The sequence below is a fragment of the Callithrix jacchus genome, chromosome 11, assembly GCF_049354715.1.
Source record: "Callithrix jacchus isolate 240 chromosome 11, calJac240_pri, whole genome shotgun sequence".
Taxonomy (NCBI): domain Eukaryota; kingdom Metazoa; phylum Chordata; class Mammalia; order Primates; family Cebidae; genus Callithrix; species Callithrix jacchus.
In genome coordinates, this window is record NC_133512.1 from 108,212,211 (window position 1) to 108,235,090 (window position 22,880).

Genomic DNA, 22,880 nt, shown 5'->3' on the forward strand with positions numbered 1-22,880 from the left:
CACTTTGAATTTTGAACTTCGATCTTTTCCCTGGTTAGGGATATGCTGTATGATACTCTCTCGTGATGCTGGCAGCGGCAGCAAGCCACAGATCCCAGTCAGCCACGTGATCACAAGAGTAAACAGTACGGTACAGTATACTGAAATCAAAATTACGTGAAGTATTCAGCACTTTATTCTAAACTAGGCTTTGGGTTTGATGATTTTGCTCAATTGCAGGCTAATGTACGTGTTCTAAGCACATTTAATGTGACAGGCTAGGCTATGATACTTGGTAGGTAAGGTGTATTAAATGTATTTTTGGTTGTTTTTCTTACTTGGGTTTTTTTTTTTTTTTTTTTTTTGAGATGGAGTCTCACTCTGTCACCCAGGCTGAAGGCCAGGGGGGTGATCTAGGCTCACTGCAACCTCTGCCTCCCGGGTTCAAGCAATTCTCCTGCCTCAGCCTCAGCCTCAGCTGGGATTCCAGGCATAAGCCACCATGCCTGGCTAATTTAAATATATATACACAAATTATATATGTATATAAATTATATATACACACAAATTATATATGTATATAAATTATATATATACACAAATTATATATGTATATAAATTATATATATATATATTTATATATATATATATATATATTTTTTTTTTTTTTTAGTAGAGATGGGGTTTCATCATGTTGGCCAGGCTGGTCTCGAATTCCTGATCTCAAGTGATCCACCGACCTCAGCTTTTCCAAAGTGCTGGGATTACAGGCGTGAGCCACCACACCTGGCGTAAATTCATTTTTAACTTACAACAAATTCAATGTATGATGGATTTTTTGGGACATGACCCCATTGTAAGTCAAGGAGCAACTGTCCTGCTTCATATGCATAATCTAAGAGAACAAGAATTAATAAGCAGAACAGTGAGGAAAACAGTTGCTTACCCCAACGAAAAGTCACATTTCTTGCCTGGCTTCCATTCCTGAACCAATGTTCAGACTCAGAACCCACTGAGTAAAGCGATGGCCAAGTTACCAAGATGAAGGACCTGTGACACTATAAAAATGTCTTGTCACAGTGCCCCTGATTCTTCGCCTACATGATCTACAATATTAATTCCAGTGATGGAACACTGTGGATAGGGGAATCTGCAGACATTTTGGTGTCTATTGGGTACAAGGTCAGAGGTCAACTGTTGCCCAGAGACCTGAAGCATCCTCATGGCTTCCCTGTTAGAGTGGGAGCAAATGGAGTCCTGACTGAGGTCCAGCTTACAGTGGGTTCCCTGAGTCCATGAATCCACCAATTGTCAATCTCCTAATCCCCAAATAAGTGGTTGGGATTGCCACACTTGGGAGTTGGGCTAACTCTCACATTCATCCTGGTTTTGTAGCATGGGCGCTATCACAGTAGGGAAGGCTGAGTGGAAGTATCTGAAAGTGCCCCCACCCCAGCCAATGTAGTAAATACAAAACAGCATTGCAGTCTAGGGTGAGGAGGATGACAGATATTAGTGCCACTCTTAAATATCTTTTTAAATTTATCTTTATTTCTTATTTTTAATTTTTTTCTTTTTTGTTGGGATTTGGACACAGGAACCACTCTTAAATATCTAAAGGATGAAGCAGCATGGTCCCTATCATGTCTCTGTTTAATTTACCAGTGTGGACCCTGCAGCAACCGGGTGGTTCCTAGAGAATGACTTCAGACTACTGCAAGGAAGTAGTAGCTCTCTACTGGTTATAGCATCTTTGCCAGAGTAGATTTACGCACCTTGAAGAGGTTTGAAGCTGTTGATTTGGTGAATATATTCCTTTCTATTGCAATTAGGAAAGAGGATCAGAAAGAGTTCATATTCATACGAGATGCATAGCAACAAATCTTTACGGTTTTGCTACAGGGCTATGTTCCTTTTTAGTCCTCTGCCACAATCTAGTCCAAAGAGAATCAGAGCATTTGGACATCACGTGTAACATCACATTGATCCTCACGTTGAGGATGTCATGCTGCTCAGGCAGGATGAGAAAGAGGTGAAGAGCGTGGTGGAGGCCTTGGTATGACCCATGTGCTCCTGAGAGTGGGAGATAAATCCTACAAAGATACAATGACCTGCCACTTCGCTAATGATTTGAAAGGCCCAGTGGTCAGCAATGTGCTGGGATCTTCCTTCGAAGACAAAAGAAAAATTGTTGCATTGTTTATACCTTATTGGAAAGAAGGAAGCACAAAATCTGTTAGGAATCTTTGGGCTCCTGACAATACACATTTTACACCTAAAAATATGGCTGCTGCCCATATAATGGGTTACACAGAGGGTGCCAGCTTTGAGTGGGGCTTGGAACAGGAAAGAGCTCTCCAGGCTGTGTTACAAGCAGCTCTTTTGTTGGACCATAAAATCTGGCACAGCTTATCATGTTGGAGATGCCAGTGATGGAAAAAGACGTACTGTGGCATTTATGGTGAGTCCCAATAGAGGAATCACAATGCAGACCTCTTGGATAGTGCAGCAAGGTCATGCCAACTGCAGTGAAGGATTACACTACTTTCAAGAAACAGCTTCTAGCTTCTACTGGGCCCTGGTAGAGACACCAAGTGATTGTGGATTCAAAACTGGCCGTCATCTGCTACCTCCTGTTAGACACAGCAAGTGATAAGGTCACGCAGGGCCAGTATCAAAGCTATCATAGGATAAAAATGGTACATCTGGGAATGAACACAAGTGAAATAAGAGGGCAGATGTGCACACAAGCTGTGTGAGCAATTAGCCCAGATTTCCATGTCACTCACTACCGTTGCACCAGCACCCCTCCCCCGGCGTCACCTGTGGTCACGTGAGGGGATCCCATACAACCAGCTAAAGGAGGAGGGAAAAAGACCAAGCTTGGGTTAAGGATGTACCAGCTCAGTAGGTGGGTACAAGCTGAAAATGCAATGGCAGCTATATTACAGTCTCATTCAGGGAAGGCCTTGAAAAACTGGTGAGGGAAAATCTCCGCAGTGGGAGGAGCTTTGAGATGTGCATCTGGTCATCACTTCGTATGGAAGGAGAATGGCCTAGGGTTAGAACATACATGGGCTCGTGGGCAGTGATGGTGGCCTGGCTGGGAGTTTGGGAGCCTAAGAGGAAAAGGAAGCATATGAATAGAAGTATGGAATTTTGGGCACAAGGTGGGACGTTCATATCACATTAAGACCCACAAAAGGGCTGGGAGCAGTGGCTCACACCTGTAATCCCAGCACTTTGGGAGGCCAAGGCGGGCAGATCACCTGAGGTTGGGAGTTCGAGATCAGCCTGACCAATATGGCGAAACCCCGTCTCTACAAAAAAAGAAAAAAAAAAAAAAGACCCACAAAAGATGTGTCAACTACACAAAGTAACTTAGATGGTTAATGTTGGCCAGGCTCAGTGAGAGGCCCCCTCCCCCACTGCTGCACAATGGGTTTCTGAACAAAGAGGCCACAGTGGCCAAGATGGAAGCGATGCAAGAACCTAACAGCATAGATTGTTATTGGCCAAAATGAACATAGCTACTGCCACCTCTGAAGGTCCAGTCTGTCAGCCATGAAGACCAATGCTAAGCTCTATTCCTTAGCCTCCAGGACATCATGGTCTATGCCTTGAATCAGTCAAGTTAATATGGTGCTGTGTCCATACATGAGTACGGAAAGAATGGGTAAGCCTGAGTGGCCCCACTTATTATAATCCCAATGACCCACTGTAATTTCCTCTCCCTGCAACCCTGGGCTCTGCAGTTAGAGGTCCTGGTTCCCAAAAGGGCACACCCTTGCCTGGAGATGCAGCAGAGATCCCACTGGACTACAGAGATGGCTTTCACCAGCTACTTTGGCCTCCTAATGGACAGAGACTAGGAAGTGAGAAAGGGAATGGCCATCTTATCCGAGGTAACTGATCAGCAGGTCAGCAGGAGGAAGGGCTGCTGCTACACAGTGTGGGTAGGTAGAATATGTGTGGAATTCTGGTGACCTATTTGGGTGTCTCTTGGTAATCCTTTGCCCAGCTGAGCCTGACATGTGCTCAGACCACTTACAAATAGGGCATCCAACCAGGTTAAGCTACTGAGGGCAGCTGAAGTGGTGGCTAAGTGGTGGAGGGATATGATGAAGACCAAAGGACCAGTTGTGGCCTTAAGACCAACTGCAGTGACAGGACTATAGTTCATTCCATTAATTTCCCTCTTGTAAGCTTCCTTGTAGGAAGAGTGACCCTGAAAAGGCTGTTCCCTAAATACAAATGGATGAGGAAAGCCATGTGGTACAAAGGGCGGAGTAAGCTGACACAGGGTGGCACTTGGGTCAAGTCTGCCGCCCAGCTGTGAGGAACATGTTTAGCCAATGGCCTCCAGCTATAGGTCTTTCAAGATCTGCCTCAGCATTCTACCTGAAGTCATCCATTTCTCTGGCGGCCCCACCAATGGCTGAGCAAGGCAGTACAAGGGCCTAGCCTTTTCTGTCCAGAGCTGGACTCCTACTCCGGAGCTCCTCATTGGGGTGGAAGAGATTTTGGCAGGTCTGCACCAAAGTCTCATAGGTCCCATGAATCAATCATGCTTTTTCCTTTGACATTTTCTGGCATTATACCCCAGAAAAAGTGCACAGAAAGTTCTGCACTCTTCACTCCATGTCAGGATCTCCTTCCTGGAGAACCCAACCTCTGATGGCACATATTTCAAAATTTTTCAAAATGTCTCCTTTTTCCTTCCCACAACTCCTTCTGTCACCTTTCTCCCTTTCCCTTTCCCTTTCCCTTTCCCTTTCCCTTTCCCTTTCCTTTCTTTAAGAAAGGGTCTTCCTCTGTTGCCTCAGCTGGAGTCCAATGGCATAATCATAGTTCACTGCAATCTTGAACTCCTGGGCTCAAGAAATCCTCCCGCCTCAGCCTCCCAAGTAGTTGGGACTATAGGCACATCCCACTATGTCAGGCTAATTTTTTTTTTAGTAGAGATGAGTTCTCGCTTTGTTGCCCAGGCGTATCTCAAACTCCTAGGCACAAGCAATTCTCCTGCCTAGGCCTCCCAAAGTGTTGGGACTACAGGAACGAGCCACTGCACCTGGTCCTTAAATCATTTTTCATGGCTTCAAATTGGGGGAGATTTTATAACTGTACTCCCAACAACTGTAGCAAAAGTAGTCTTCTCAGTCTCTCATCTTCTATATTACCATTGCAGCATTTACCCACAAATTCCCTTATTTAAAAAAAAAAATTTTTTTTTTTAAAGAGATGGGGTTTCACCGTATTGGCCAGGCTGATCTCGAACTCTTGACCTGATGATCTGCCCACCTTAGCCTCCCAAAATGCTGGGATTACAGGCGTGAGCCACCAAGCCCAGCCTAAATTCCCTTATATTTCAACACTTTTTTTGTGTCTTCCCAAACATGCTCCTTGAGTGTAGAGACTGTTTCTTTTCTTTTCTTTTTTTTTTTTTTTTGAGACAGAGTTTTGCTCTTATTACCCAGGCTAGAGTGCAATGGCGCGATCTCGGCTCACCGCAACCTCCACCTCCTGGGTTCAGGCAATTCTCCTGCCTCAGCCTCCTGAGTAGCTGGGATTACAGGCACGTGCCACCGTGCCCAGCTAATTTTTTGTATTTTTAGTAGAGACAGGGTTTCACCATGCTGACCAGGATGGTCTCCATCTCTTGATCTCGTGATCACCTGCCTCGGCCTCCCAAAGTTCTGGGATTACAGACTTGAGCCACCGCGCCCGGCCTGAGACTGTTTCTTAAACTTCTGCATTTTCAGAGTGACGAATATAAGGACCACACAGAGGAGAGTCAATAAACATCCAGAACTTAGTGGCTTTGATAATAAAAGATCCCTGGGAACCTGTCAGACCACAAATAAGGCCAAGTGGATTAAAAGACAACTATAGAAGCAGCAGCCAGAGGGAACAAGATGTCCCTCTTAGACGTCCTAAAATGAACCTATGTGGGCCCCGTGTTTGGCTGGTTTTCATAAGAAAGTACTCTATTCCTGAAAGAGGGTTTATCTACCACCAATGACAAAACTGAGGACAATTCCCATTAATCATTTTGAAGAATTTCTAAGTCGGCAACCAGATTCCATTATTTTTAAAAAATGATGTACGTCTTATTGGATCAATGAGCCATCTATTTTATTTGAAGATGTTGAAAAGAAAACCTTTTTTCCTCTTCAACTTGTGTCCTGTGTTTAGGGACCTAAAAATTACCTGGCAATCGACAGATAAACAGGAGAAAAGACAAAGTTTATTTACGCATGCATGCAGGAACTTCCAGTAACAGAAAACTCAAAAGTGAAGGTTTATATACCTCGACTCAACAAAAAGGAAGTTTTTAGGGCTCCAGAAGGAGAGTTTGGAAGCTTCCATTGGGTTGTTTTGTGTTTTTGAGACAAACTCTCAGCTCTATGGCCCAGGCTGGCATGCAGTGGCACAATCCTGGCTCATTGCAGCCTCCTCCGGTGTTCAAGCAGTTCTCCCACCTCAGCCTCCCAAGTAGCTGGGGCGCACCACCACGCCCAGCTAATTAATTAATAAATCAATTAATTATTATTTGGTAGAGAGCTCGCCATGTTGCCCGGGCTAGTCCTGACCTCTTGGGTTCAAACTATCCTCCCACCACCTCGTCTTCCTTAAGTGCTGGGATTACAGGCTGAGCCACCGCGCCCAGTCCATTGGGTTTTTTAGTGCTAATGGTAACCGATAGTCTGTCTTCCTGCCAGCTGAATAGTCCGAGAGGCTGTAAATGGCACCATGTTTTCTGGAGGTTCTGCTTTAGTCAGATAAGGGAAGTTTCATTAAGATTTATTTCTACATCTTCTGTAGCTCAAATATTTTCACCTAAAAACAATCTTTATGTCGACTCTGGGGGTCAAAGTGCATCCCCACAATGGAAAAGCTCTTGTCCCAATCTCTACCAGAATCAATCTGAAATCTTCGGATTTATCTAAGCATGTCCATCGTGATTGACGCATAAGCAGTGGTTCAGGGCACCGAGTTAGCGATTCTAGGTAAGTAAGACCGTGTCAAGAAGTGGTTCATAGAAGGCAAAAGCAAGGGAGAGTGACAGTCGTTGTTCTTTAAGAGGACGCGGTGGTGGAGGAGAAAGTTGCACATCGGCCCTGAACCGGGCGGATCCTGATATGGGGCCTGGGGACGCGATTTGGGGAACCTCGGCGGCATCCGGGCTCCGCTTGATGCCAGTGCGTGTTTGTACAAGTTACTTCCTCAAGTTCAGGGTGAGGGTAATAATATCTACCGCGTGAAGTTGTTGGGAAGCTTCCCCGCCAACCAAGGCAGAGCGCACAGCTCGCAGGAAGCGCTCGCTGGGGTCTGCTCTTTCCGGGAATGGGTGGGGTGCGCACTCCTAACAGGGCTCCCAAGACTTGCGTCACGCGCCCCAGTCGGCTGGCTTATAAAACCCTGCCAGAGCCCCAAGATAGCTTTTAGTTTCTGTTCTTTCTGAAGGAGCCTCGAGGGGCCGGGCTGGGGAATCTCGGCCTCACCGAGCCTAGAACCGAGAGGGGGCCGCCCCGGGCGGTCGCCTGCAGATTTACCCGCGCGTCCACTTTCTTTCCACCCAGTTGCCCTTGCGGCCGCTGTAAACCTGCCACTAGGACTGGGTCGGTGAGATCTAGCCTCTTGACCTGAGAGCCGAGAGTGGGGAAGCCGAAATCGCTGGGCTGGGCTAACAGCTGCAGAGAGCGCGCCCTCGCTGGCTCGGGGCGCGCCCAGCAGGAGCACCGCCCGCGCCCGCCCCTGGACACTTGTAAGTTTCGATTTCACCGCAGCCGAGTCCTGCGCGGCGGCAGAGCCAGCACAGCCAGCAAAGCCAGCGCGCCATGGCGGATCCGGAGGTGTGCTGCTTCATCACCAAAATCCTGTGCGCCCACAGCGGCCGCATGGCCATGGACGCTCTGCTCCAGGAGATCAAGCTGTCGGAGGCGCAGCTCTGTGAGGTGCTGCAGGTGGCCGGGCCCGACCGCTTCGTGGTGTTGGAGACCGGCGGCGTGGCCGGGGTCACCCGATCGGTGGTGGCCACCACTCGAGCCCGGGTCTGCCGTCGCAAGTACTGCCGGAGTCCCTGTGATAACCTGCATCTCTGCAAGCTCAACTTGCTGGGGCGGTGCAACTATTCGCAGTCGGATCGGTGAGTGCACCTGGAGGGAGGGGCGCTCCCGCAGCCCGGGTCGGGGCGGTTAGTCCTGGTGTTGTTCTGAAAGGGGCGCGGCCTCGCCGGTACCCCCGCACCCGACGGCTTCTGCCTCCAGCCACCCTCTTCTCTGCTCCGCTCCGGGAGCCCCCGCTGGGCCCGCGCTTCTACCTTTGCAGTTCTCTTCCTTCCGGCACCTCCAGACCTTTTCTCTAGAGTGCTTAAAGCGGTAGTGCCTGGCGGAGACTAGGCTCCCTCCACCCCTTACCCCGCCCTCAAAAATCAGAAGAATAAAGTGCTCTGGGGCCAGCCAGGGCCTAGAGAAGCTGGAGGCAGGTTTGGGAAGGAAGGAAAGGGCCAACACTCCTTGGTATCTTGAGTCTTTCCCTCCCTGTTACCTTCTTCCCTAGACGTGGCGGAGTCTTCCCTGCACCCCGGCGGCGCTGGGCCCCTGGTCTGTCTCCGCCACCGCAAGCCGCAGGTCTCTGCTTGTCCCTCCCTTCCTGGTCACCCGTATGGCCCCCTCGTCACCACTTTTCAGATGCCTGGCGTCCAACAGGCGGCCAACCTCCTCCAGGTTCCCAAAGCTGCAGCAGCCGCGGGCCTACCCTCCCGGGGGCCTCTCCGCGGTGGCGCGCGCGGTTGACCGCCTGCCTTGGGACCACTCACATCGGTTTGTAGCAGCACGGCTCACCTCTCGGGCCACTGCTTTTGTTGTATCCATTTGCCTTTTTTTCCTCTCGTCTAAATGCAGGTGTGCTGCAAGGTTTGGGTTAAGCCTCTTGATTGATTTTCTTCCCAGTCTCTTCCTAAGAGTGCTTGCTCCCTCGGGGACAGCTGCATGTCAAAAAAAGATGGCTTCCAGGTCCACATTCGCGGCTCAGGCCTTTCCCTTGATCCCGAGCCCCTCCTCTCTCGCGTCTGAGAAACAGCCATGCCCGCTTGTCCTGTCCAGAGAGTTAAGCTCATCTTTTCCCCCAGGCGGGGTCTTAATCCTTCTCCTCCTTCACAATCCATCTTCAAGTCCTTTTCGTGAAGTCTCTTCCCCTTCTCATTTGTGAATGAACTGAATGAATACCTTGTTGAATTAATGAATGGTTCTCTCTGGCCAGTCTTTCCTTCCATCCTTTCTGTCACTATGTGCTTCTGCTCATTTATTTTTCTCGATAGAGTACTTTTTACACTTTGTCCATTCTTAAACACTCCGAATGGTGTCCCAGGGTTTAAAATGGTGGTCAGCAAACATTTTTGTGGGGGGTGGGGGGTGGGGGAGACAGCTCTATCGCCTGGGCTGGAGTGCAGTGGCGCCATCTTGGCTCACTGCAACGTCCGCCTCCCGGGTTCAAGCGATTTTCCTGCCTCAGCCTCCTGAGTAGCTGGGATTGCAGGCGCCCGCCACCACGCCCGGCTAATTTTTGTGTTTTTAGTAGAGACAGGGTTTTGTCATGTTGGCCAGGATGGTCTGGAACGCCTGATCTCAGGTGATCCACCTGCCTCGGCCTCCCAAAGTGCTAGGATTACAGGCATGAGCCAACACCTCCGGCCTGTCAGCAAACTTTTGATCAGGGACTTAACTACCAAAAACTGCAGTCACTTACCCCAATATATGGGTAATAAAACACACAAAGGTAAGTGTTTTAGATGAATGAGGTAGAAGACACAGTATATTTTTTTAAAAATTTGTTTACAACAAAAACCCTTTCGGCTCACGCTAACATTTTAAAAAGTGCTTGAATGTGTTCTTTTATTTAAATATTTCTTTAATATGTTGTGAGGCAACAATTTGAAGGTTGTTCCTGAGTTGCTGGGAGTATGGGTATGGAGGAAATCATCTAAGTCATCGCTGGCCACTGAAAGAATCTGTAAGAAGGCAGCAGGGTAGAAAAGAAAGGAACATTCTAGCACGTTCTAGCAATACACTAAATAACAGGATTGGAAGGCTTTTGTTAGGTTTTTTCTGTTCTTATCTTTTCTGTTATGACAAATTCCTCACCAACTAGTGTTGACTTTTAGTTTGAAATCCATATGCTTTTTATTTTTTTATTTCTTACTACGGATGTTTTCAACATACTCAAAAGTAGAAAAAAAATGATGGATCCCCTCATACCCATCATTTCACTTCAACAGTTTTCAAAACATGGCCAGTTTTGTTTCGTTTATTCTCTCTATTCTCCATGTGTCCCCAGCTCCAAGGTGTTGTTTTAAAGCAAATCTCAGCAACCATTTGATTACTAAGTACTTCAGTATCTCTACTGAAGTACTAATATTTTATCTACAGTATCTAATATTTTATTAACAATACAATGATTACATTTTTGTAAAAAAAAATAAAACTTTAATATCATCTAATACACAGTTGATATTCAAATTTCCCTGATTGTCTTATAAATCCACCTTATATTTTCAGGAAAACCATACACAGACATAATCCGTTAAAAAAATTTTTTTTTCAATTTTATAGTTATTTGAAATAGGGTCTGTCACCCAAGTCTGAAGTGCAGTGGCCCAATCTTGGCTCACTGCAACCTCTGGCTCTGGGTTCAAGCAATTCTACTGCCTCAGACTCCCAAGTAGCTGGGATTAGAGGTGTTTGCCACCATGCTTGGCTAATTTTTTGTATTTTTAGTAGAGATGGGGTTTCGCCATGTTTGCCAGGCTGGTCTTGAACTCCTGAACTCAAGCGATCTGCCTGCCTCGGCCTCCCAAAATGCTGGGATTACAGGCCTGAGCCACTGCCTGGCCTGGCCCATAATTTTTTTCATTTTTATATATCTAACATTTAAATACTTGTAGGCAATATGCTTAGACATTTTAGTTTTATGAATTTTATTATGGTATATTTTTGCCTGGTTTGAAACTGCAAACCATTTTAAACTCATTAATTAGATTGTTAACTTCTACTTTTATAAGAGTATATATAATGTAGGGATTATATAGTCTATGTAAATTTAGATGGGCCCTCCAGAGAATTCAATGAAGTTTATTTTTTTTAGTAGAGTGATATCTTATTTCCTCATGTTTATTGTGCTAGCTATATTTTTATTTATTTATTTATTTATTTAGAGATGGAGTTTCGCTCTTGTTACCCAGGCTGGAGTGCAATGGTGCCATCTCGGCTCACCGCAACCTCCGCCTCCTGGGATCAGTCAATTCTCCTGCCTCAGCCTCCTGAGAAGCTGGGATTACAGGCATGCGCCACCATGCCCAGCTAATTTTTTGTATCTTTAGTAGGGACGGGTTTCACCATGTTGACCTGGATGGTCTCGATCTCTTGACTTCGTGATCCACCCGCCTCGGCCTCCCAAAGTGCTGGGATTACAGGCTTGAGCCACCGCACTAGCTATATTTTTAATTTTATTTTATATCGCTTGAATCTGGGAGACAAACCTTTAATCCATTAATGTATCAAGTGTTCTAATAAGAACCTCTGGGATAATTTTTTATGTGCCTATGACCTCGAATCCTAGAAAACATGTTTTTTCCCTCTAAGTATGTTTTAAAAATATTCTCCTCTTAGCAAGTTATAAAACTTTGTCTTCTAAAACTTACCACTTGTGAGTTTAAGGACTTTCTTTGTAGATTATCAGTTAACGGGGTCTGTTAGCTAATTGATACTCATCTTGATGTTTCCATTCAGTTCAGTCAACTGGTCTCTGTTTACAGCAGGGCGATTTGCATTGTGCTGGATATATACAATTTTGTCTGTAGTATTATTATTTATAGGTAGTATTTATCCTGTCTATTCTGTAGCTTCTGTCTTTTCTTTTGTAAATCTTTTAGTTTTACATTTTAGTTGACAATAGGGCTTGCTTCGATGTTGGATAATTGTTTTGGTGAATCGGTTTGGATATTTCTCTTTGCTTTGCTGAAATATATGCCCACACATGGAGTTCTAATCCTGGTTCTGATGCAAAAATAATCACCATTTATTGAACAAATAACTGTACCAACTACTATGACAAGCGCTTTAGAGATGATAACCAGGTTAGTCTTTAGGAAAGCTCCTAAGGCAGTATTTTAAGTCCCCTCCTTATAGGAAACTCAAGCATAGAGCCTTTCAGAAATCTACTGAAAGTAACATACCTAGAAGCTGGGAGGATTGGTATTTGAACCCAGGTCTGCATGACTCTTTTGTTTGTTTGTTTCTTTTCTTTTCTTTTTTTTTTCAAAGACAGAGTCTTGTTTTGTCGCCAGGTGCCAGGCTGGAGTGCAGTGATGCGATCTCGGCTCACTGCAACTTCCGTCTGCCGGGTTCAAGCAATTCTGCCTCAGCCTCCCGAGTAGCTGGGACTACAGGTGGGCATCACCATGCCCAGCTAACTTTTTTTTTGTGACGGGGTCTGACTTTGTCACCCAGGCTGGAGTGCAGTGGTGGGATCTCAGCTCGTTGCCACCTCTGCCTCCTGGGTTCAAGCAGTTCTCCTTGTCTTAGCCTCCCGAGTGGCTGGGACTACAGGCACCTGCCACTGCACCAGGCTAATTTTTGTATTTTTTAGTAGAGTTAGTATTTTGCCATTTTGCCCAGGCTGGTCTTAAACTCCTGGGCTTGAGTGATCTTCCCAGCCTCCCAAAGTGCTAGGATTAAAGGCATGAGCCACCACGCCCAGCCTGCTTGACTTTTTAACTTCATTGTCCAGTAACTATATGAAGCTATTAATTCAAAACATTTTTTGCATGCATGATTTCTGTTTAACTGTTTAAAGCAGCCTGCCTGAGCGTCTTTACCTTGCTTTGTGGTTTCTGCCAATGCGGGTGTTTCCTCTGGGTTCTTTCCTGTTTGTATGCCTTTCCCTTTTGGTTAGTTCACATTTTGGGTGGGGGTGGGTAGATGGGAAGAGCACCAGTTGACTATTTCAAAAATTGGATAGAATACTGGAAAACACAAAGTATTCACTGTCTAACAAGCATCAGAGTATATTTATTCTGAATCTATAACAAATTGTACCTCCTAGAATAAATAAGGGCTCATATTTTTCAATTTTGCTCCTTCTCTTTTAAAATACAGTAAACAATCATAACAGGCCTAAGGTTATTTTTTTCTCTTCCCCAGTCTCATTTCCCTCTTTCCAAAGAAGCAACTTCAATCATGATTTTGGTGTGTATCTTGCCCTTCCACGATTTTATAATTTCCTCTTGTATATATTTGTATCCATAAACAAAATGCAGTATTATTGTATGTGTTTTAGAGTTTTTACTCAATGCTGTGTGTTGGAGATCTATTCATGTTGCTACACAAGGACCTAGTTTATTCATTTTAACAGTTGAAAAGTATTTATTATAGATTGATACCGCAGTTCAGTTACCTGTTCCTCCCAGTAATGGATATATGGTATATTTCCAGGTTTTTTTTCTACCAAATGATGCTGCCAAGAATTGACCCACAAGTGTCTCCGTGCTCATGGCTAGAGTTTTTCCAGGGTAGATCATTAGGAAGTGGAATTGTTGGTTTTAATTGTTACATAGCTTCAACTTTTCCAGATTCTGACAAATCAGTATAAAGGTGGCTGTGCCCATTTATACTTACATGTTTCAGTGTTCCAGTTTCCTCATTTCCTGGCGGACTAATGCTTGGTGTTATCAGACTTTTTTGACTTATGCCAATCAGAGGCATATGAAATAGTCATTATTTGATTTTTTTTTTCTTTTTTCTGGGCTGGGTGCAGTGGCTCATGGCTGTACTCTAGTGCTTTGGGAGACCAAGATGAGAGGATTGTTTGAGGACAGGAGTTCAAGACCAGCCTAGACAACATAGTGAGACCCCATCTCTACAAAAGTTGAAAAATTAGATGGGCGTGGTGGTGCATGCCTGTAGTCCTAGTCCTAGCAATGCTGGAGGCTGAGGCGGAAGGATTGCTTGAGTCCAGGAATCTTGAGGTGAAAGAGAGCTATGTTCATGCCACTGCACACCAGCCTGGGCAATAGAGCGTGGCTCTGTCTCTAAAAATTTTTTTTATAACAAATTTTAAAAGTTTTATATTAAAGTTTTTATTATGTGATCTTATGAACACACACACACATATATATTTTGTTATTGTTTGTTTGTTTGTTTTTGAGATGTGTCTTGCTCTGTCACCAGGCTGGAGAGTGGTGGTGCAAACATGGCTCACTGGAGCCTTGATCTCCTGGGTTCAAATGATTCTCCCACCTCAGCCTCCCGGGTAGCTGGGACCAGGCTAGTGCCACCATGCCCAGCTAATGTGTGTGTGTATGTGTAGAGACAGGGATCTCACTCTGTTGCCCAGGCTGGTCTCGAGCACTTGGGCTTAATCAGTCCTCTTGCCTTGGCCTCCTAAACTGCTGGGATTACAGGCATGAGCCACCAAGCCCAGCTCAGCATGATTTATTACTGTTAAATATTTAGACCTTTGTATCCAAGCCTCCATTTATAACCTTGCTGTAGGCCCCACAAATTTTAGAGAAGGACTACTCTGATTCATTTAAATGTTTTTGTTGCTTTCTTTTGCATGAATATACACAATTTATATATTGATTGTCTTTTTCTTTTCCTTTTTTTTGTTTTTTTTTTTTTTTCGAGACAGAGTTTTGCTCTTGTTGCCCAGGCTGGAGTGCAATGGTGTGATCTCGGCTCATTGCAACCTCTGCCTCCTGAGTTCAAGTGATTCACCTGCCTCAGCCTCCCGAGTAGCTGGTACTACAGATGTGCTCCACCACGCCTGGCTAACTTTTTGTATTTTAGTAGAGACGGGGTTTCCCCATGTTGGCCAGGATGGTCTTGATCGTGATCCACCTGCCTTGGCCTTCCAAAGTGCTGGGATTTTCTTATTAAAATTGAGACTGGGCTCAGCTAACATCTGTAATCCCAGTACATTGAGGGGCCAAGGTGGGAGGATCTCTTGAAGTCAGGGGTTCGAGACCAGCCTGGACAACATAGTTCCTGAAAAAAAAATTAAAAAATAAAGTTAGCTGAAGACAGTGGCACACACTTGTAGTCCTAGCTACTCAGGAGGCTGAGACAGGAGGATCACTTGAGTCTGGGAGGATGAGGCTGCAGTCAGTTCCAATCGTGCCACTGCACTCCAGCCTGGGCCACAGAATGAGACCCTGCCTCTGAAAAAATAAAGTAAAACTGATATTGTTTTAAGTTTTTGCTATTAAACCATTATGCTTTGAACATTTTGGTATATGCTACTTTGTGTATATGGACATGAGTTTCCCTGGGGGTCCAGTAGTGGAATTTTGATACTTAAGTTTTATGTGATAATACCATATTGTTTTCCGAAGCGTGTTTGCCAAGTTATACTCCCACCAGAAGAATAAGAGCCTTCCCTTGACTCACATCCTTGCCAAGTGGTGTCATCAGCCTTTTAAAATTTGTGCCAACACAAGGAATGTGAAATGATATCTCATTGTGGTTTTAATTCTTTATACATTCTGGGTCTCTAGCCCTTTTAAGTCTAATGACTTGTTTTTAAGTTTGTCTTACTTGGCATCTTAGTCGTTGCTTCTTATTCGCATTTTACTTTTGGGTCATCTTAGCATTCTATTTTTGTTTGTAACGGTGTCTTTTTTTTTTTTTTACTGTTTTTAAAATAGCTAAAACTATTTTTTTCTAATTCTTTTTATTTTGAGACAGAGTCTTGCTCTGTCACCTAGGCTGGAGTGCAGTGTCGCGATCTCGGCTCACTGCAACCTCTGCCTCCCGGGTTCAAGTGATTCTCTTGCCTCAGCCTTCCGAGTAGCTGGGATTTCAGGTGCTCACCACCATGCCCGGCTAATTTTTGTACTTTTAGTAGAGACGGGGTTTCACCATGTTGGCCAGGCTGGTCTTGAACTCCTGACCTCAGGTGATCTGCCCGCTGGGACCTCTCAAATTAAAACTCTATTTTAAAAGTGTACAGTTCAGTGGCAATGAGTATATTCGTGATGTTGTGCAACTGTTACCACTATTTGAATTCCGGAACATTTTCATCACCCCAAAGAGAAACCCTGCACCCACCAGCAACCGGCCCTCACTCTCCCCTTTCCTCAGCCCCTGGCAATCTCTCACCTTTCAAGAAATTCTGCACATTTCCTATAAATGGAATCTTATAATATGTGGTCTTTGTGTCTGCTTCTTTCACTAAGGAGAAAATATTTGCATCTGACTGTTGCACGTTCCGTGTTGTTCGTGTTGGGTGTATTAATCCAGAAGTGTTCCTGAGGTTCCTTCCGGAGCTAGTTCTGCACTCTCCACGGCGTCATGTTGTCGGGCTGGTGGCCTTAGACATATGCTGGTTTCTGCAACATTGTGACACAAAAGGGTGCACCCTGTAAGAATCATTTGGGAATTTTTGTTCTCTTTTCACAAGCACTACATCTCACATTTTTAATTTGATCAAATGTGACCCTCAGTGTCTGCAGTTTTGTTTAGAAATTCAGCTAACAAACTGAATGACCTTGTAATATTGTGAACCATATTAAAGTCTTAAATAGTGACAAATGAAGCATGTGATAGCACAATATTTTCTACTTTTTACGTAATACAGAGATGGCAAAATTTAACATTTAAAGTAAGTAGATATATTTTTCCTTCCATTAATTGGTTCTAATTTGCTTACCGCTTCTGGTTGTCTATACTTCCAAACAGGTCTCTGTGATCTTTACCTAAGGCTACTTTGCAATAGGAGAAGCCTTAATAATAACATCGGGGTGGAAAAGGGGTGAAAGGTTTCAGGAGGACTTGGGATTTCAGGCCCAGTGAGAAATCAGTGTAACCAAGTTGCAGCAGGGGAGCTGGTCTCAGGTTGGGAAGAGAGAGGGGAGACTTTTTTTTTTTTGAAACGGAGTCTTGCTCTGTCGCCAGGCCGAAATGCAGTGGCACAATCTTGGCTCACTGCAACCTGTCTCCCGGTTTCAAGCGATTCCCCTGCCTCAGCCTCCCGAGTAGCTGGGACTACAACCACACCCAGCTCCTATTTTGTATTTTAGTAGAGATGGGGTTTCACCATGGCCAGGATGGTTTCCAACTCCTGACCTCGTGATCTGCCCGCCTCGGCCTCCCAAAGTTCTGGGAGATTACAGGCGGGAGCCACCACAACAAGCTGAGATTATTTCATGATCTTTTCCCTATTTCCATATAAAGAAGAGATTGTATTTTATTATTTTTTATCTATAACATTTATTTATTTATTTATTAAAATAGAGACATGAGTCTCAATACTTTGCCCAGGCTGATCTCAAATTCCTGAGCTCAAGCCACCCTCCTGCCCCAGCCTTCTGAATAGCTGGGATAACACATGTGTACCACCGTGCCTGGCACTGAGAAGAGATTTTACTATGTTTTAGACCGATTTAGAAAGTTGGGCCGAAAGAGGTCATCTAGGGAAACTGTTTCCTCACATTTAGATCCCGCATGCCTGTCAGCAGAGAATGTTTTGAGCATGTACTCCCAATGCGTGTACATTTATTTTAAACGTTCTATGATGTAAAATTCTTAATTTGTATACTATTTACTGTTTTACTTTTTTTAATTTTTAAAAATCAAGTTTATTGAGGTATGATTTGCATACAGTAAAATGTACCCATTTGAAATATGTGGAACTTGGTGCGGAGGCTCACGCCTGTAATCCCAGCACTTTGGGAGGCCGAGGCAGGCAGATTACTTGAGGTCAGGAGCTCGAGACCAGCTTGGCCAACATGGTGAAACTCTGTCTCTACTAAAACAAACAAACAAACAAAATTTAGCTAGGCATGGTGGGATGCGCTGTAAGAGGCAGGAGAGAATATCTTGAACCTAGGATATGGAGGTTGCAGAATCAAGATTGCATCATTGCACTCCAACCTGGGCAACTGAGTGAGACTCCATTTTAAAAAAAAAAGGCAAATAAAATGTATTATGGTTTAAAGAGTTTTGATAAGTGGATGCACCTGCGTAACCATTGCCACAATCCAAATACAGAGCATTTTCATCGGCCCTAAAGGTTCTCTTGTGCCCCTTCTCAGTTGACCAGGATATCCCCCAACTCCTCCAGCCCTTTCAGCCCAGGCAATACTTTTCTGGGCTTAAAAAAAGAGAAGGAGTTCTAACCTTTATTCCCACCCCCGATGGACTGTTTTGAGTAGCTTGTGGGATGTAGTTACCCAGCTTTGGAGCAGCACTTCTCAGACTTCGAGCTAACAAACTTAATGACATTATAATATTGTGAGTTTTACAGCAGAAATGCAGCCTGTGGTGCATTTTCACCGCATGGGAGAGCCTGCTAAAAGGCAGGTTCCTAAGTCATGTATTAGAAATTCTGTTCCGAAGAGATGGGCTTGGGCCTGAGAATCTGAGTTTTTATTCATTTATTTTATTTTATTTTTTGAGACGGGGTCTTGCTGTCACCAGGGTGGAGTGCAGTGGCGTGATCTTGGCTCACAGCAACCTCTGCCTCCTGGGTTGAAGTGATTCTCCTGCCTCAGCCTTCCAAGTAACCAGGATTACAGGCATGTGCCACCACACCTAAATAATTTTTGTATTTTTAGTAGAGATGGGGTTTCACCATATTGGCCAGGCTGGTCTTGAACTCCCGACCTCAAGTGATCCACCTGCCTCCGCCTCCCAAAGTGCTGGGATTACAGAAGTGAGCCACCACACCCAGACCATTTTTTAGTTTTTAATTTTTATTTCCTATTTTTTTTTGACAGTGTCTCCCTCTCTCGCTCAGGCTAGAGTACAGTGGCACAGTCTCAGTTCACTGTAACCTCCGCCTCTTGGGATCAAGCGATCTTCCCACCTCAACCTCCCAAGTAGCTGGAATTACAGGCCTCTGCCACTGTGCCTGGCTAATTTTTTGTATTTTTAATAGAGACAGGGTTTCTCCATGTTGCCCAAGGTGGTCTCAAACTCCTGAGCTCAAGCTATCTAGCCGCCTCTGCCTCCCAAACTGCTGGAATTACAGACACAAGCCATCAGGCGCCAGAATCTGCATTTTAAATACCAGCCTAAAGAATCCGTTTGCAGAGGTCAAACCACACTTGCAGAAACATATGATTCCTTGGGTGTGCACTTCCTGAAAGACTGCAAATGCGAAGTTTTATGTGGCTTTTGAGTTTGAGGAAGTGAGTAAAAGAAATGAATTTTTTAGTGAGAATGAACGAAAGATTTTTCTTTAAGTGATGTTTTTAAGTGATGTCTTCTCACAGATTAGGGGTTTTGTTACTTTTGTGTGACAGATCAAAAGACATAGGAAACTTCTGGCATCCGAGGCACCAGGTCAACAAATATTTATTGAGCACATACTTTGTGTCACAATCGGTAGACTCTTCTAGAGGCTTCTACCTCTTCCTCTGTCACTCGTGGGATCCTGAAATATGGTTAACCAGTTAATTAATCTCTTTGGTTAATATTTGTTAACTTTCAGAGGGACTTCGTTGGGAAGTATTGTGGCTAGGGAAGAAGCCAGCCTGTGAGAGGAGAGGAGGCTTGTGTGAATTACTTTCTCTAATCAAGATTTTGGCAGTAACACCACCACCTCCAGCCCTCTACTCTCCTTTTTGTCAGTCCTGATGTGAACCTAGGGCAATATTTCTCAAACTTTGCTGCATGTTGGGCTTACTTAGGGAATCTTTATTTATTTATTTTATTTATTTATTTTGAGACGGAGTTTCGCTCTTGTTACCCAGGCTGCAGTGCAATGGCGCGATCTTGGCTCACCGCAACCTCTGCCTCCTGGGTTCAGGCAATTCTCCTGCCTCAGCCTCCTGAGTAGCTGGGATTACAGGCACGTGCCACCATGCCCAGCTAATTTTTTGTATCTTTAGTAGAGACGGGGTTTCACCATGTTTACCAGGATGGTCTCGATCTCATGACCTCGTGATCCACCCACCTCGGCCTCCCAAAGTGCTGGGATTACAGGCTTGAGCCACTGCCCCCGGCCCACTTAAGGAATCTTTAAAAAATGCTGATGCCCGACTCCTAGGCTGGAAGGCAGTAGCGTGATCTCAGCTCATTTCAACCTCCGCCTCCCGGGTTCAAGTGATTCCCCTGCCTCGATCTCCTGACATTGTGATCTGCCCGCTTGGGCCTTCCAAAGTGCTGGGATTACAGGGGTGAACCACCGTGCCCTTCTGACTAGATGGTTTTTAATGGGCAACTGAGCTTGTGAACCATGAACTTAGGGGACTAGAGAAATAAGTCAAGACTGGGGAAACTGTCCACAATAACAGAAAGATGATTTTTTGGCGGCACCCACGCTGTTTGTCCCACTCTTGGTCCAGCCGTAGGATATGTGCAGATTCTTGGCCTCTGGCCTCCCCCATCCTCAGCAGGCCCGGCCTCCTCTGCTGCCCGGTTTTGTAAGGTCCTCGGGGCTTTCCTCTCTCTCGGAGCAGGCTGGGGCTTGCCATGGCTCCAGCCTGGATCACCACTTGTGGCAGTGAGCTGGGGCTCTCTTCGTGCCTGGTGTGCTCTGGGTAATGGAGTTGTGGTTAAAGCAAGCTCATTTTCTCGGCTCCACCCTCTATCTCTCCCCACATCCTTTGTTACCCTGCTCATGTGATCTCCCCTGGTCTGTTCTGTTTCTCCTCCATCTTACTAGGGGCTCTAGAGGCAGTGAACCGTCCCTACCAACTAATAATATGGCAATTCAATCTTGAACACTGGAAGTACAAACGTGGGGAATAAGAGTCTCGTGACTTTAAAATAATATTTAATTAGGGTTGGTTTTGATTAATGATATTTTATTCTTTAGCCCAGTGTTTTCTAGATTTTATCTCTCACACATCCTGGTTCCTTTTTTACCTGGCTTGTATCATGGTGAGTGGTTTCCTGTTTTCTATACAAATCAATGATCTTTTTTTTTTTTTTGTCAACCCTATTAGGTGTTGGGGAGCAGGGGGTCGGAGGGGAGAAGGGAAGGAGAACTTCGATGTAAATTACTGTCCTCGGGTTACTATCTCTTTTTGGTCTGACTGTTGAGGTCAGAGCTAACCCTGTGTTTACGGATTTGTGAAGGGCAAGGTATCAGAGGTAAACACTGCAAGAATCTAACCCAGAATCGAATCTGACATGCGTAACTAGCGGTACATTGGAACCACCTGGGCTCCCACCCCAGCCAAATGAAGCCAGTCTCCAAGGGTGTGGCCCAGGTCTGGGTAGTTTCGACACTGTCCAGTTGATGATTATGTGTAGCCAGGAATGAGAATCACTGTGCAGGCTGATTGTTTAGACTGTACCGTGGTGAGGGGGAGCGCTTACTGCCTGGGCTAAGATAACGTTTTGTTCTGTAGCTGGTGGAGAAAAGGGGAAAGGTCATCTGTTTTTAGGCTTTTGGCCTGAGTTCCTTAAAGTGAGACAATTCCGCCTCTTTCAAGGATGTCTTTGCTCTTTTTTAAAAAAAGGTATCACCTCTTACCGTAACTCGCCCTGTTTGAGGTTTGTCTGCTCTAAGTGTGGGTAGCAATCTGCAAACGCTTGTTTTGTCCTAGGAAATTCGTAATAGTTTGTAGGAGAGCTCTTTTTGTGCTGGCGAGAGGGGAGTTCCCACAGCTTTTAACCAACCTTCTGTAGGACCTGCTGTCCTTTCTGGGGAGGTGGCCCTGAGCTGCCATACTCCAAGTATGTATGTTCCTAAAACCAGATTGTGACACATGCAAATTATTGGCCTCCACCCCTAGATTTACTGATTCAGAGACTGTAGGGTGAGGGCGCAGGAATCTAACGGACCTTCTGTCTAGGTGATGCTGTTGCATGCTAAAAGCTTGAGAATCACCCTATACGTCTGGGATGGGGCTTGAAAATCTGCATTTCTGACAACCTCCCAAGTGATGCTGATGATACTGGCCCAGGGACCAAACTTTCAGGATTGCTAGCTTAGCAGACCCCAAGAGGCCGTGGGAGCCTTTCACACCTTTTCCTGGCTGAAGCCCACTAGCCAATATTAGACACCTGAAGGTGGGACAGAATGATTAGAAGAAAGTAGGAAGGAAGGTTCTGCCACCTGAAACCTACACATGATCCCCCTGAATCTCTGATCGTGGCCCATGCTGCGGAACTTGTCTGCACAACACGAATCACCACAAATAGTGCCTATCACATACTGTGTTCCTACTGTGCCCTTTATGTGATGTATGTCCATGATCTCTGCTTGCACCCTGCTGAAATAGGCCTGGGGAGACAGTGGCTTAAATAATTCAGGATGCTGATTTTAATTTTTTTGGTTTGAAAAAGTTTCGGATCTGTTTTGTTCGTTTTTCCAGCTTAGGTTTTTGCTTGTGTTTTGGGTTGTGTGTTCATGACTGGGTCTTCCCCTTATCTCAGTCACCTTTGATCTCTCATTTTATCAGGCCTCAGTTTCCCAGAGTAGGCTTATTGTGACTACTAAATTAAATAACAGACGTAAGGTTCTTGTCATTTAGTAAATGTGTAATAAATGTTAATTTCTGTACTTAACCCAAATAGAAGGTAAGTGTCGACTGACCCACCTTCGTGGCTGATCAGTATCTTGAAATTAGGGCAAAGATAAAGTCCCTAAGAAGCCACTGGGGAGAAGTCTAGGGAACATGGGAAAATCAAGCAAAGATTGCCAGGGAAGGGGCTGCAGGTCAGACCAAGACTAGGCAGAGATTTTGCCGGTTGAGTCTGGGTTCAGGGTGAGAATCTAGAATCTAGAGGAGTAAGAAGTTTGCCTGAGGACGGAGATGAAAAATGAGAAGGAAAACCAGGCCCCTAGGTGGGCAGAGTCTGGGCAGAGTCAGGGACCCCAGCCTGGTTTGGCTTTTCGGGGCTGGGTCTGACTTTCCTTTCAGACATGAGCACCTTGGGTAGCTT

The 22,880-nt window shown here is 45.1% G+C and overlaps 1 protein-coding gene across 1 annotated transcript in view; it reads left to right on the forward strand.

Annotated features, from left to right (window-relative positions):
• Nucleotides 1-7,419: 7,419 nt before the first annotated feature.
• ZC3HAV1 (zinc finger CCCH-type containing, antiviral 1) overlaps nucleotides 7,420-22,880 on the forward strand; it is a 70,516-nt gene continuing 55,055 nt past the window's right edge. Inside the window, exon 1 of the mRNA XM_002751944.8 lies at nucleotides 7,420-8,128. Coding sequence (XP_002751990.3) covers nucleotides 7,821-8,128 — 308 coding nt within the window. The 5' untranslated portion in view covers nucleotides 7,420-7,820. The remainder of the gene's footprint in view (nucleotides 8,129-22,880) is intronic.